Source organism: Oncorhynchus kisutch, linkage group LG12 (assembly GCF_002021735.2).
Source record: "Oncorhynchus kisutch isolate 150728-3 linkage group LG12, Okis_V2, whole genome shotgun sequence".
Lineage (NCBI taxonomy): Eukaryota > Metazoa > Chordata > Actinopteri > Salmoniformes > Salmonidae > Oncorhynchus > Oncorhynchus kisutch.
The window spans coordinates 43,776,290-43,791,643 of NC_034185.2; the positions used below are offsets into that span (position 1 = coordinate 43,776,290).

At 42.3% G+C, this 15,354-nt stretch overlaps 1 protein-coding gene across 2 annotated transcripts in view; it reads right to left on the reverse strand.

Annotated features, from left to right (window-relative positions):
• Positions 1-1,320: 1,320 nt before the first annotated feature.
• acsl1a (acyl-CoA synthetase long chain family member 1a) overlaps positions 1,321-15,354 on the reverse strand; it is a 53,791-nt gene continuing 39,757 nt past the window's right edge. For both annotated transcript variants that reach the window (XM_020497023.2, XM_020497021.2), the window contains exons 13-21: positions 14,695-14,829; positions 9,303-9,398; positions 8,678-8,750; positions 8,312-8,400; positions 6,238-6,354; positions 5,084-5,227; positions 4,744-4,845; positions 3,539-3,610; positions 1,321-3,323 (exon numbers count right to left, since the gene is read on the reverse strand). In XM_020497023.2, the coding sequence (XP_020352612.1) occupies positions 3,183-3,323; positions 3,539-3,610; positions 4,744-4,845; positions 5,084-5,227; positions 6,238-6,354; positions 8,312-8,400; positions 8,678-8,750; positions 9,303-9,398; positions 14,695-14,829 (969 nt within the window). In that variant the 3' untranslated portion in view covers positions 1,321-3,182. The remainder of the gene's footprint in view (positions 3,324-3,538; positions 3,611-4,743; positions 4,846-5,083; positions 5,228-6,237; positions 6,355-8,311; positions 8,401-8,677; positions 8,751-9,302; positions 9,399-14,694; positions 14,830-15,354) is intronic.

Genomic DNA, 15,354 nt, shown 5'->3' on the forward strand with positions numbered 1-15,354 from the left:
AGGTAATTCTTCAGGCACTCAACTAATACTGCATTGACTAAGATGAAAGATTGGTTAAAATAAATGGATAATAAGATAGTTGGAGCTGTATTGTTAGATTTCAGTGTAGCCTTTGATCTTAAATTGTTATTAAAGAAACTCACTTGCTAAGACTTTACGTCACCTGCAATCACATGGTTGGATAGTTATTTAGCCAATAGAACCCAGTGTCAAATGGATGTTTAACATCAGATATGTAAAGTGCAGTGTCCCTCAGGGCAAGTGCCTTGGTCCGTTAAGCCTCTATTTTTATAAATGATTTGCCACAGGTCGTACACGAAGCTAAAATGACTATGTGGATGATTCCACACTTAACATGTCAGCTCCCAAAAGCCAGTGAGCTCACTGAAATTCTAAATAAAGATTTAGTATCAGAATGGGTGGTTAATAATAAACTAGTCTTAAATACAAAACTAAAAGCATTTTATTTGCTTCAAAACAGTAAGACCTAAACCTCAACTGGAGTTGTGCATAAAGGGTGTGACCACTGAGTAGGTTGAGGAAGCTAACTCCTAGGTATAACATTGGAGGGTCAATTATCAAGTCATGAAGATGGGGAAATGGTGTATGTATTTAAAAAAAATGTTTATACAACAATCAAGTTGTTAAGGCTTGTCCCACCTTGATTACTGTCCATCTGGTAATATGGTAAAGTGCGGCAAAGAAAGACCTAGCAAAGCTGCAGCTGGCTCAAAACAGCAGCCCATACATAAGATGCACACCAGTCTATCCTGGGTGAGGGTTCATGATAGATGAACTGCTCTTCTAGTTTGAGAAATATTACTGCAAATGAAAATTCCAGGATTGTATGCATTATCAAATAGCATTTAGTTTAGACACCTATACATATCCCACAAGACATGCCACCAGGGGTCTCTTCACAGTCCCGAAGTCCAAAACGAATTCACAGCAACGCACATTATTATACAGAGCCATGAATGTATGGAACTCCCAGTTACAATTACTCAAGCAAATATCAAAATTACATTTTGGAAACGGATTAAACATCTCATGGAGCAGAGGCAACAAACATTTTTTAAATGCATTGTTTGTATATTGTAACTGTCCTTGTCTATCAGTGTTTTGTTACTTGTCATGTTTTTTGTGGACCCCAGGAAGAGTAGCAGATGCTTCTGAAAACGCTAACGGGAATCTAAATAAACAAATAATGAAAAATGTTTAACGTTTTTTGGGATGGCTGAAATCAGTTTCATCATGTTGTGTACATCTCAAATAATGTCTGTATACAACAACAAAAAAGTACAATGAAGCAGAGAGGGCTACAGTAGGACAAACAGGTTTATTTGGTACAGTGGAGTAAATGAAAGGTATGAATTTTACTCCTGTACAAAAACACATTGAAACCGAACACTGTCGATTTAAGGAGAGCTCAAGTTCCTAGTATTGGCCGTCTGTGATGGTGTCTCGAAACATGATCAAGCAGATAAACCCAATCATGTACAGAACAATGTTAACAAACAAGTGCTCAATGATGCACATTGACCTAATTCATTGTTAAATAACCTGAATTCATAAAAGGACCCTTTTTTTCCTTTGTTAGATCTCAAAGGAGACTGAAATGTCTATAATGTGGTTCCTTATATAGAGGTAAATGATGGTTAGGCCAAACAAAGTCACTATTTTTGTCCCAAAAAAACTAACTCAAGGGGCAAGCGAGCCATGGCTTGATACTGGCCAGCTTAACCTGATCATTCTCCAGGGTCTTTCATTAGGCATCAAATGGGAGAAAACATCTTCAAAACGGATGGCGAGTGTGCATTCCAAATGGACAAAAGTCAGTTCCACCACCTCCGTTTGAAGCATGGGCTATCTAGAAATACCTTGCACCATTTTACACCCAATTATTAATTTTACATCCATGAGGGGGGAGAACAAGTGCACATTTCGGTGAGAGAATTGGAATTGGGCTGCTAGGCTCCTGATTGTTGCCTGCTGAATATGACCCAGGTATCCCTTGGCCGGCAGGACTGTTTTCTATGGATAGAACAGGTCCCAGCGTGTGCATTTTGGCACATTGAGGCCACTGTAGTTTTAAAAGGACACTTACGGAATAAATGTTTCTGTGTGAGAGCAGAGACATTGGTGGCACTTTAGGTTGTGTGTTTTTGTTCCGGTATTGCACATGCAGTCTTTTATCCCTGCTGTGTGGGAGGCTTATTTCCTTTGCGGCCATTCACAAGATCATAACACCTTTCTGAATGGACATCTTCCTACTTGTCTTGTGCTAAAATAGTTACGGAAGGTTCAGACAAGGCCTTCTGACAGTAAAACGTTGAAAAACAAGGGAATGCAGAAAAAAAAAGAAAACATGCACTTCTACTGTATCAACCGTGACCCATTGAAGTCCTCTCGTGACTTTTCTACAGATACTGTAAATAGTGTAACATTCATCAATGATATTAAATATCAACTTAAATTAAAAGAAACAAACATTAGACTGCTATAAATAGCTACTGTATTTCTCAAGTTGAACAAGACAGTACTAATATGTTGCGTATGGTGATTTGTCTGTCTTTCAACAACTGAAATGTCTGCATGGGTGTGGTCTTGAAACATAAAAAGCAGATATACAAACAAAAGAGAATAAAACTAAAGTTTGTCAGAACTTAGAGATGATTAGTAAAAACGGGTTAATTGAAACTGACAATTGAGGGATTACCGACTGAGATAGTCGAGAAACTCCTAACAGGCGACTCGATCGGCACTTGTAATGGCTGACAGGAATGGTTGACAGAGTCACATGGACAATAAGGCATGAACCTCTCCCCCTTTCACTATGGCCTAAATATAAACAAATGTAGATAAACAACCTGTGCACTGCAATCTACTCCTAAAAGTGATTGCGCTGCGTTTATGGCAAACGTGATCTCTGGGAAAATCACCTTTAAAAAAGTCTAATCACAGTGCATGGGTCTACCTACGTTTGTTTGAATCCCGGTTTAACATAAGTCACTCTCTCTCACACACGCCATCTCTTCTACAGCACAATGGGACCAAAGACACTGTCACAGTAGACAAGAGAGGGCCACAACCGTCACCTCCGATGAGCATTACAGTCAAGGGGAGCGGGCTATGGTTTCCAGATTGTCACCCTCTGCTTCCCTTTCCCCTCTACCTGGGATTCACATCTTGATCTTGGCATAGAGCAGGTCAATCTGCTCTCGGAAGTGACTGCGGAGGTCTGTCCTCTTGGCCTTTAGCGTGGGCGTCAGGAGGCCGTTCTGGACGGAGAACATCTCAGTGTGCAGCGAGATATCTCTCACCTGCACGAGACAGCATGTTATTAATTATTCAGCTTATTATGTGTTTAGCATCCCATTGAGATGCAAATGTTGTTTTGTTTTTTCCCTCCAAGAGTACTCTGGGCTAGAGGCAGCATTATAATCATGCACAATTTGGAACCAACATCACTTGTGAGTGTTACCGTGTCTAAATGGTCCCTAAGGAATGTGTGGATCGTTAAGGAAGGATTCCTCACCTGCTCAAAAGACTTCAGCCCCCCTTCTTTCCCCAGCCTCAGAATGTCCTCCAGAATGGCATTTTTCATCTCCTGGAAAGATAGGCACTTCAGACAAGGCAGTGTAGACAATACATCTTAATGGCTGTACTTAAAAAAGTTCACTCAAACTATCTTTCAGTATTTTGTTCATTAGTCTATCATTAATACAATCCCACCCAAAATGTGCATGTCAGAAGTCACATTTTCTATATGGAGCACTTTCAGTACAAACAAAAACTGTGATGTGTTTGAGATGAGATTGGTTCTGTTCCGATATCCACACTAGCATGCACAAAAATGGTAACCGTGTAAGCCTTCATTCTAAGGCTTTACACGCAAATCTTATTTGTCACATGCACCAAACACAACAGGTGCAGAGCTTACTGTGAAATGTTTACACAGAAGCTCTTAACCAACAACACAGTTCAATAAATAGAGTTAAGAAAATATTTACTAAATAAACTGAATAATATAAAAACAATAACAAGGCTATATCCAGGGGGTACCTGTACCGCGTCAATGTGTGGGGGTAGCCAAGGTAATTTGTACATGTCGGCAGGGGTAAAGTGACTATGCATAGATAAGAAGAGTAACAGCAGTGTAAAAACAAGAGGGGGGAGGGGGGGGGGGGGGCATTTGATTAATTGTTCAGCAGACTTATGGCTTGGGGGTAGAAGCTGTTAAGGAGCCTTTTGGACCTTGACTTGGCGCTTCGGTACTGCTTACCCTACGGTAGTCGAGACAACAGTCTAGAAAATATTTTTTGGGGGCGTTCCTCTGACTATGTCTAGTATATACAGTAGGTCCTGGATGGCAGGAAGCTTGGCCCCAGTGATGTACTGGTGCATACGCACTACCCTCTAAGGGGGTATGGCATCACCATACCACGTAGTGATGCAACCGGTCAGAATGCTCTCAATGGTGCAGCTGTAGAATTTTCAGGATCTGGGGACCAATGCCATATTTTCAGTCTCCTGAGGGGGAAAAGGCGTTGTCGTGCCCTCTTCGCGACTGTCTTGTTGTGTTTGGACCACGAGTTACTGTAGAGGCTCTGCAAGATCCAGTGACATTTTGCTGAGGACAACACTTGTTGAAGTGTAAGAGGTATGCTAGCATGGACTGTGGAAAATCAGCCACTGAATACACTGTCAGGTAAATCTGCCATACCATTGAAGCTAGCTAACCTTGCTTGCACACATCTCCAAATAAGAACCCTCGATGCCCTTCTTCTTTGCCCATCCTGGTAAGAAGTCTGGATCAGGCACCACAATGCCCACCAGGCATGCCTGTGTCAAACAAGACATTTTAAAACATTTAGCTTTTTAGAATTCCATAAGCATTTACACTAATTTACAAATGTATCAACATTTACATGCAGTGGCTTATATATGAAAGTCATAAGTGTCACCCAAAAAAGTTTCAATTAGATGGTGCACACATCCACAACCAACATTATGCATGTACATACCCAACCACAAACAAAGTGTTTCAATAGCACAGCAGAAGACTTGGCACGTCACAAACCTGCAAGCTATCGCCATGGACAAAGATCTGGGCCACGGGGTCGCTCCGGATGTAGATGTTCTCGACCTTCTCCGGGGCAATGTACTCTCCTTGAGCCAGCTTGAAGATGTGCTTCTTCCTGTCCACGATCTTCAGAATACCATTCTGAAAGTAGAGTAAACAAACTTAATCAGTACTTAGTTAACTACATCAGATTTCGCCCCATTACTACTTTCCCACTCTTAGTCAGTCATAGATTGAGGCATAATGTCTGCTGATCTTTTGCCTGGTACTTATTTCATCATCAGCTAAGCAGGGTAGGCCCTGGGTCATCAGCTAAGCAGGGTCGGTCCTGGTCGCTCCCTGGATGGGATAACAGATGCTGCTGGCAGTGGTGTTGGAGGGTTAAGGAGATCCCAATGCCCCAGGGCAGTGAAGGGAACATTGCCCTGCGTAGTGTGCCATCTTTTGGATGGGACAATAAATGGGTGTCCTGACCCTCTGTGGTCATTAAAAATCCCATTGCAATTATCATAAGAGTAGGGGTGTTAATCCCATTGTCATGGCTAAACTCCCAACCTGGCCCCATTTCATCATGGCCACCTAATCATCCCCCTTATTCCAAACTGGCATATTTCACTCCTCACCTCTCTACCCGATGTGTGGGGAGTATTCTTGGGCATTCTGTGGCGGCAGGTAGCCTTGTGGTTAGAGTGTTGGACTAGTAACCGAAAGGTTGCATGATTGAATCCTCGAGCTGCCAAGGTAAAAAAAATCTGTCCTTCTGCCCCTGAACAGGCAGTTAACCCACGGTTCCTAGGCCATCATTGAAAATAAGAATTTGTTCTTAACTGACTTGCCTAGTTAAATAAAGTTAAAAATAAATAAAAACATATTTAAAAATTCTGGCACAAAAATGGTAACCGTGCAAGCCCCACCAGAGGACAATTTCCCATCCCTGCCTTATAGGCTAGCTCAATGTTTCCCAATCTTGGTCCTGGGGACCCAAAGGGGTGCACATTTTTGTTTTTGCCATAGCACTAACAGTTGATTCAACTAATCAAGTCATCATGCCTAAAGATTGGGTCTCCAGGATCAGAATTGGGAAACCGAGCTAGCTGATTTAAAAAAAAACATTAAAAAGCATAGCCTAGTGTAGAGTTGACAGTACTTACAGGCAGCCACTTCCCAATGTCTCCGGTGTGGAGCCAGCCATCCTGATCCAAGGCCTCCTTTGTCTTCTCCGGGTCATTCAGGTAGCCCTTGAATACGTTTGGTCCTTTCACACACACCTGCGAAGAAGCAGAATTATATATACATCAAATACAAACATGGGACCAGGATACACACCAACCTCCTCAATTGTGAAGTATCAAAGCAAGCTGGGAACACCCCCACCCCAGTATTCCAGTCGGTCCCAATACACACGGTAAAGAGATCAATGGAAGGGAGACCAAGGACAGTCATTGGCGCCCATTCAAAAACGACGTGGATATTAATCAAACCCGTTCTAGCAGGCCCATAATGTGGTTACTAAAATCTGATTTGGCTGTTGTCGCTGCATAATGTTTAGAAGTTGTTCTTTAGGGTTTAGAAAATCCACTACGTGACCAAAAGTATATGGACACATGCTGCTCAAACATCTCATTCCAAAATCATGTGCATTAATATGGAGTTGATCCCCCTTTGCTGCTATAAAAGCCTTCACTCTTCTGGGAAGGCTTTCCACTAGATGTTGGAACATTGCTGCGGAGATTGCGTTCATTCAGCCATAAAAAGCATTCGTGAGGTCGGGCACTGATGTTGAGTGATTAGGCCTGGTTGCAGTCGGCCTTTCAATTCATCCCAAACGTGTTTGATGGGGTTGAGGTCAGGGCTCTGTGCAGGCCAGTTAAGTTCTTCCACACCGATCACGACAAACCATTTGTGTGTACCTCGCTTTGTGCACAGGGGCATTGTCATGCTGAAACAGGAAAAGGCCTTCCCCAAACTGTTGATACAAAGTTGGAAGCACAGCATCGTCTAGAATGTCATTGTATGCTGTAGCATTAAGATTTCCCTTCACTGTAACTAAGGGGCTTAGCCCAAACCATAAAAAACAGCCCCATTATTCCTCCTCCACCAAATGCATTGGGGCAGGTAGCGTTCTCCTGGCATCCGCCAAACCCAGACACATCCGTCTGACTGCTAGATGGTGAATCGTAATTCATCACTCCAGAGAATGAGTTTCCACTGCTCCAGAGTCTAACAGCAGTGAGCTTTACACTACTCCAGCCGACGCTTGGCATTGAGCACGGTGACCTTAGTCATGTGTGCGGCTGCTTGGCCATAGGGAAACCCATTTCACAAAGCTCCCGACAAACAGTCTCTTGTGACGATGTTGCTTCCGGAGGCATCTTAGAACTCGGTGAGTGTTGCAACCAACAGACAATTTTACGCACTACATGCTTCGGCACTCCCGTTACGTGAGCTTGTGTGGCCTACCACTTCATGGCTGAGCCGTTGCTGCTCCGAGACGTTTCCATTTCACAATAACAGCACTTACAGTTGACTGGGGCAGCTTTAGCAGAGCAGAAGTTTTATGAACTGACTCGTTAGAAAAGTGGCATCCTATGACGGTGCCATGTTGAATGCCATGGAGCCCTTCAGTAAGGCCATTCTACTGCCAATGTTTGGCTGTGGAGATTGCATGGCTGTGTGCTCGATTTTATACACCCATCAGCAACAGATGTGACTAAATAGCTGAATCCACTCATTTGAAGGCGTGTCCACATACCTTTGTATATATAGTGTCTGTCTGCTAAATGCTAACTCCTGTTCAGATAAGCTGGTAGCATAGCTAGCCATATAGAGAGCGATGGTGGTATATGAAGTCGTTTTTAAGTGTAATGCAGTTGATTTTGTGACAATGACATGAACATGTATTGGAGTTGACAGGCACATTTTGATGTTTGTTAATGAGGAGATTCTGATCTATCAACACGGGGGCCCCATGTGTGGAATTTCCATGGTGTTTACATTGTTTTGTCAAACTCCAAACAAACTTAAAACAAACTTAAAACCCTACCACTGGGCTTAGCCCTTATTCTTCAATGTTTGCAGATCAGAATGGTGGAAGCTTTACCACTGTAGTGCTTATACCTATCCAGACCCTTCAGATATGCTAACATCGACTAGTTAGGGCCAAGGGGGAGGGACAGGGAGCAATTTGAGACTGAGGTGGGACTTCCATTGGTCTAAACACCTAACCTCTCCTTCCCCATTGGCAGCAAAGTAGTTCATCTCAGTCACGTCCACCAGCTTTACATAGTTGCAGGGCAGTGGAGCCCCCACATGACCTGGGCAAAAAGAGATGCGTTGTCACATTCCAGTAACACTTTATTTGGCTGTTCTTTCATAATACCAACATGGTCTCATAAGGTTTCATGAAGGTTCCAGTGAGCCACACAAGACACCGAAGTAAAACTGTTCTTGTTCATTGTAGAATCAGAGTAGAGACATGTGTGACTTGTTTGTTGGATTAAACATGTGGTGGTATGCATTGTGCGATGTGGTATGCATTGTGCGATGTGGTAGCAATTGAATGCTTCAGTAACGCTTGAATATGTGTATTACCTGCTGTCCAATCCCCAGGCATGGACATGGTGCACCCGGCTGTGCACTCAGTCTGACCATAGCCTTCGTAAAACTGTCAAGTAGAGGCAGCAGATATTTATTTGAAAGCATTGTAATTAACTTGTGTTTCTCATACTAGTATCATCTATCTTTCTGCACCACAGCAGCCTGAGTGCCGAAAGGTGCGAGGTTGATTCCCAAGCATGACGTGATTGTTTTGACTGATAGAAAGAACATTATTGCCAATCTTTCTAAGGCGAATCCTGTTGAACAAACAGGAAAGGTCAAAGAGGGACCTGCTTCTCTAGGGTATGAGACGGGCTAGATTCCAATTCTCTACTTGTAAACTCCCCCTGAAGGATTAAAAAGGTGTGATGAATATGGGGGAAACTCCTTCCAGCCATGCTTGCACCAATCCAAACAATGCTTTTAAAAAAGGCATGAGAATTAGGTTAGAGAATTGGAACGCAACCAGGCTCCGCATCCAAATTCCTGAGAAAGGTTGCATTTGTACACTCTTCCCCACGCATTTATAAGCATTGGATTGGTGTAAACATGGATAGAGGGAGTTTATCCTTTCTTGCACCTGTCATTTAATTTGTAAATCCATGAAGGGAGGTCTCACCTGGCAGCCAAGAGCGGCCCGAATGAAGGTCAGGACGGTTGGAGACACTGGGGCCGCTCCTGTGATCATCAGCCTCACACGACCCCCAAGACTGTTCTGGAGAACAAAGAAGGAAAGACGTTATTGACATCCATGGTTGTACCTCACACAATAGAACAGCGATTCTCAAATTTGGGTCGCAGCACGTGTCTGAGTAATTATATATATATTTTTTTTTGGGGGGGGGGGGGGGGGAAGAAAAACAATATGCCAGTCGTGTAGAGATGAATTTACAATTTACAAATGTTATTTTGGCATTAATATGTGTCTGCATTACTTCCATGCTCGCAATGGGGCAAGTAACATTGAAACTTTTAGACAGGTCAACATTCACAAGGCCAGACTGATTACCAGAACGTGTAGTCAGAGCATGCGCTGACCAACCGGCAAGCGCTTTCACTGACATTTTCAACCAGTCCCTGACTGAGTCTGTAATAACAACATGTTTCAACCAGACCACCATAGTCATTGTGCCAAAGAACACTAAGGTAACCTGCCTAAATGACTACCGACCTGTAGCACTCCCATATGTAGCATGAAATGCTTTAAAATGCTGGTCATGGCTCACATCAACACCATTATCCCAGAAACCATCCTTAGTTTTGACAAGATAAAAATCTGTCGTTCTGCCCCTGAACAAGGCAGTTAACCCACTGTTCCCCAGTAGGCTGTCATTGTAAATAAGAATTTGTTCAGTGTTAAAAAAAAAACTTTAAAAAAAAAATACTTTATTACATCTACCTACATGTACAGTGGTGGCCAAAAATTGAGCATGACAAATATTAATTTCCACAAAGTTCGCTGCTTCAGTGTGTTAGATATTTTTGTCAGATGTTACTATGCAATACTGAAGTATAATTACAAGCATTTCATAAGTGTCAAAAGCTTTTATTGACAATTACATGAAGTCGATGCAAACAGTCAATAGTTGCAGTTTTGACCCTTCTTTTTCAAGACCTCGGCAATCCGCCCTGGCATGCTGTCAATTAACTTCTGGTCCACATCCTGACTGATGACAGCCCATTCTTGCATAATCAATGCTTGGAGTTTGTCAGAAGTTGTGGATTTTTGTTTGTCCACCCGCCTCTTGAGGATTGACCACAAGTTCTCAATGGGATTAAGGTCTGGGGAGTTTCCTGGCCATGGACCCAAAATATAGATGTTTTGCTCCCCGAGCCACTTAGTTATCACTTTTGCCTTATGGCAAGGTGCTCCATCACGCTGGAAAAGGCACGGTTCATCACCAAACTGTTCCTGGATGGTTGGGAGGAGTTGCTCTCTGAGGATGTGTTGTTACCATTCTTTATTCATGGCTGTGTTCTTAGGCAAAATTGTGAGTGAGCCTACTCCCTTGGCGGAGAAGCAACCCCACACATGAATAGTCCCAGGATGCTTTACTGTTGGCATCACGCAGGACTGATGGTAGCACTCACCTTGCCTTCTCTGGACAAGATTTTTTCCAGATGCCCCAAACAATCGGAAAGGGGATTCAGAGAAAATGACTTTACCCCAGTCTTCAGCAGTCCAATCCCTGTACCTTTTGCAGAATATCAATCTTTCCCTGATGTTTTTCCTGGAGAGAAGTGGCTTCTTTGCTGCCCTTCTTGACACCAGGCCATCCTCCAAAAGTCCTTCGCCTCACTGTGCATGCAGATGCACTCACACCTGCCTGCTGCCATTCCTGAGCAAGCTCAGTACTGGTGGTGCCTTGATCCAGCAGCTAAAATCGACTTTAGGAGACGGTCCTGTTGCTTGCTGGACTTTCTTGGGAGCCCTGAAGCCTTCTTCACAACTATTGAATTGCTCTCCTTGAAGTTCTTGATGATCCGATAAATGGTTAATTTAGGTGCAATCTTACTGGCAGCAATATCCTTGCCTGTGAAGCCCTTTTTGTGCAAAGCAATGATGACGGCACGTGTTTCCTTGCAGGTAACCATGTTTGACAGAGAAAGAACAATGATTCCAAGCACCACCCTCCTTTTGAAGCTTCCAGTCTGTTATTCAAACTCAATCATGACAGAGTGAGCTCCAGCCTTGTCCTCGTCAACACTCACACCTGTGTTAACGAGAGAATCACTGACATGTCAGCTGGTACTTTTGTGGCAGCGCTGAAATGCAGTGGAAATGTTTTGGGCGATTCAGTTCATTTGCATGGCAAAGAGGGACTTTGCAATTAATCTGATCATTCTGGAGTATATGCAAATTGCCATCATACAAACTGAGGCAGCAGACTGAAAATGAATATTTGTACTGTACACATTACTGCACACTGACTCCGTACCGGTACCCCCTGTATATAGGGGGTACCGGTATAGCCTCGCTATTGTTATTGTACTGCTGAGCATTAATTATTTGTTACTTTTATATTAATATCTTATTTAGGTATTTTTCTTAAAACTGCATTGATGGTTAAGGGCTTGTAAGTAAGCATTTCACTGTAAGGTCTACCTGTTGTATTCGGCACATGTGACAAATAACATTTGATATCTGCCATCAAATAACAAAAAATATATATATAAATAAAATCATTGAGTTAATAAAGCCGCATAGAAACATGGTCTCTTTTTTGCCATCTGTGGTGGTGGGGCAGCCAACAGAAAATACTTAGCATAGGGGTTGGTAATGTTCTCTAGTTGCCACGTAATTGGCTTAGTGTTCTGTCACTCATAGGGACACTAAATCACCACAAAATCTAAGGTGAGTGCTAGAAAATTCAAGCCCCTTGGGTGCTGCCATAGTTATATTACAAGTGCCCATCCAAGAAGGCAAAAGGTCATTGGCCACAGATAAATTTACATCAAATAACATATCTACCGTAGCTATGATTGGACTGATCATCATGAAGGAATCAAGTCGATAATCTACTGGCAAATCCTTTTCAATCTTTGTCATATGAAGAGAAATTATCGATAAAGCGAATTGGTGCTCATCGGCCATAAACATCACACAAGAAGTTGAAAATCGCAAATTCAACAATGAGTGGTTCGGAAGGAATTAGTGGCTAACTGCAAGCATCTGCTAAACAGTCACTAGCTTGCTATTCAGGGGAGTTGGTGTGTGTGGGCCAAGTCTGGGTTTAAGAGTCTCTTTTCCAAGCTTCAAAGGATAAACATTCAACATTGGCCATGCTGTCATTCCAGCACAACTTCTGCTGCATTCAAAACAACTGGAAACTTGGACATTTCAGACCTCAGTGAGTTCAAGAGAATCTTACCACTGCTACTACACCTGACTTAGGGACTGCTGTTGGGACAGCTTTGTGTAGGCCCTAACATTGTGCGCACTTTCACCATTATAGTCCAATTAATGTATTGTTTAGTGCTGTGTTGTGTAGCGGCTTTGCTGCCAAGCATTCAAAAAAATTGTGGGGAGTCTGCCCCACCAAGATTTACATGCTAAAATCGTCACTGATCAAGAATATGGGCAAAAAGTCATTACTAACAATGAATGTGTTGAGAATGTTGTTCCCATGACATTAAATGTAGAAATGTAATGAAAATACAGCATTTAAAACAGACATAAAAAAATATAAAAACGTAACATGTAAAGTGTTGGTCCCATGTTTCATGAGCTGAGAAAATAACCCAGAAATGTTCCATACACACATTAAGCTTCTCTCTCTCTCAAGTTGTGTGCGCATCCCTGTTAGTGAGCATTTCCCCTTTGCAAAGTTAATCCATCCACCTGACAGGTGTGGCTATCAAGAAGCTCATTAAAACAGCATGATCATTACACAGGTCCACCTTGTGCTGAGGACAATAAAAAGGCAGTTGAGAGTGCATGCAATTGGCATGCTGACTGCAGAAATGTTCAATTAATGTTAATTCTCTACCATAAGCTGCATCCAACATTGTTTTAGACGATTCAGCAGCATGTCCAACCAGACTCACAACCGCAGACCACATGTAACAGCAGCCCAGGACCGCCACATCAGACTTCTTCACCTGCGGGTTCGTCTGAGTGGGTGTGTCTATAATAAAGCCCTTTTGTAGAGAAAAACAAATTCTGATTGGCTGGGCCTTTGCCTTATCAGGCCAAACCATGGCTGTGCCCTTGCCCAGTCATGTAAAATCCATAGATTAGGGCATTTATTTCAATTGACCGATTTCTTTATCTGAACTGTAACTCAGTAGAATCAATGACATTTTTGCATCTATATTTTTGTTCAGTATAGTTTTACAGATTGCATTTCAAGCAATTTCTTGCAATGCAAATACTGGGTCGCGACAGACAACCTGGTTAAATATGGGTCCAGAGGCAAAACCATTTGAGAACCACTGCAATAGACAACCTTAAGATAAAAGTATTTTTCGATATTGGGGTCTGTGGGGGTATTCAATCGGGGACGATGTTGGAAACAACATGCTACTCAGTGCATTTTTCCCCCCAATCAAACTCCTTTGGGATCGGTGTGCCTTCCACGGGACGTTTGAGCTAACATAACTTAATGCTAATGGCATTAGCCTGTAAGTAACAAGAACATTTCATAGACATATCTGATCTTGGCAGACAGATTCAATTATTGTTATCCAACTGCAATGTCCAACTTATAGTAGCTTTTTCAGTGAAAGAATATCATACTATTGTTTGAGAAGAGTGCACAATTTTGAACATTAAAAGTTAAGAAACAAATTAGGCACATTTGGGCAGTCTTGATACAACATTTTTAACAGAAATGCAATGGTTCATTGGATAAGGCTAAAACTTGACATACACTGATGCCACCTAGTGGCCAAAATCTAAATTGCACCTGGGCTGGAATAACATGGCCTTTCAAAGATGACACACACACATATATATTTTCTTTTTTTCTTTGTATTATATTTTACCAGATCTAATGTGTTATATTCTCCAACATACCCTTCACATTTCCATAAACTTCAAAGTGTTTCCTTTCAAATGGTACCAAAACAGGCATATCCTTGCTTCAGGGCCTGAGCTACAGGCAGTTAGATTTGGGTATGTCATCTCAGGCGAATGTTATTTTTTTTTAAAGGGGGCTAATCCTTTTAAGTGTTGCATCATAATGCTTTATACAAATTTGCCATGATGAAAAATACTAATGTGTGGCACTTTCTTACCACCAATTATTTTTACCATTAACCCTCATCTTTACAATACCCACAATCCTAAAAAACATTTTTATTTAACATATTTTTACCTTTACCTTGCTCGGGGATTCGATCTAGCAACCTTTTGGCTCATGGCCCAACACTAACCACTAGGCTACCTGCCGTTCCTAACCTTAACCCTCACCCAGAACCCGAAACCAAAACATGGCTCATATAAGTTGCAACATTAAAGTCAACATTGTCCTTTCTAGCACGACCATCAGGTTCCTATCCATGGGTACCTGGACTTTTTGGAAGATGAGCTTGTCCCACAAGCTGTCCTTCCTGACTATGCCATTCATCATTTCCGCATGCTTCCTCCTGGAGGCGAAAACCAGCAGCCATCTTTTCAGTGGTGTGTTGGCCTGTCCGAAGATCTTTGAAGGAGAGAGGAAAATAAATCTTATTTATTTATCTTTCAAAGGATATTGGTCTTATGCCCAGCTCCCAACCTTGTGCCTTCATCAAGGGCAAAACTGGAGTGGATGGATAGCAACAATCTGGAAAGCAGCAGCCCATTGGTTGACAGTTCAGTTTGCTCTTTTATAGCCAAGCCCAGGATTTGAACCAGTGCCTGTCCAGCTACTGGTCCACCTGTCTGACCTCTGGGCTACCTACCACCCCTTCTCCAAAGAAAAGAGAGTATTCAACAATATATCAAACCCCAAAGCAATCTAGGCCACTGAGCTATTTGAAACCTTTGTGGTCAAATTCAGTTCAACCCACCTTTGCAATGTTTATGAAGCGTCTTGGTTTTCATACCATTGCCCACACCTACCCATGCTTTAAGTAAGGTTTCAATACACATGTACAACTATTCCAATACATTTTTCTATTAATCTTTTATGCATGTCCCGTTAAAATAAATCCAGCTACTGGTACTAAATGATACGGTCATATTA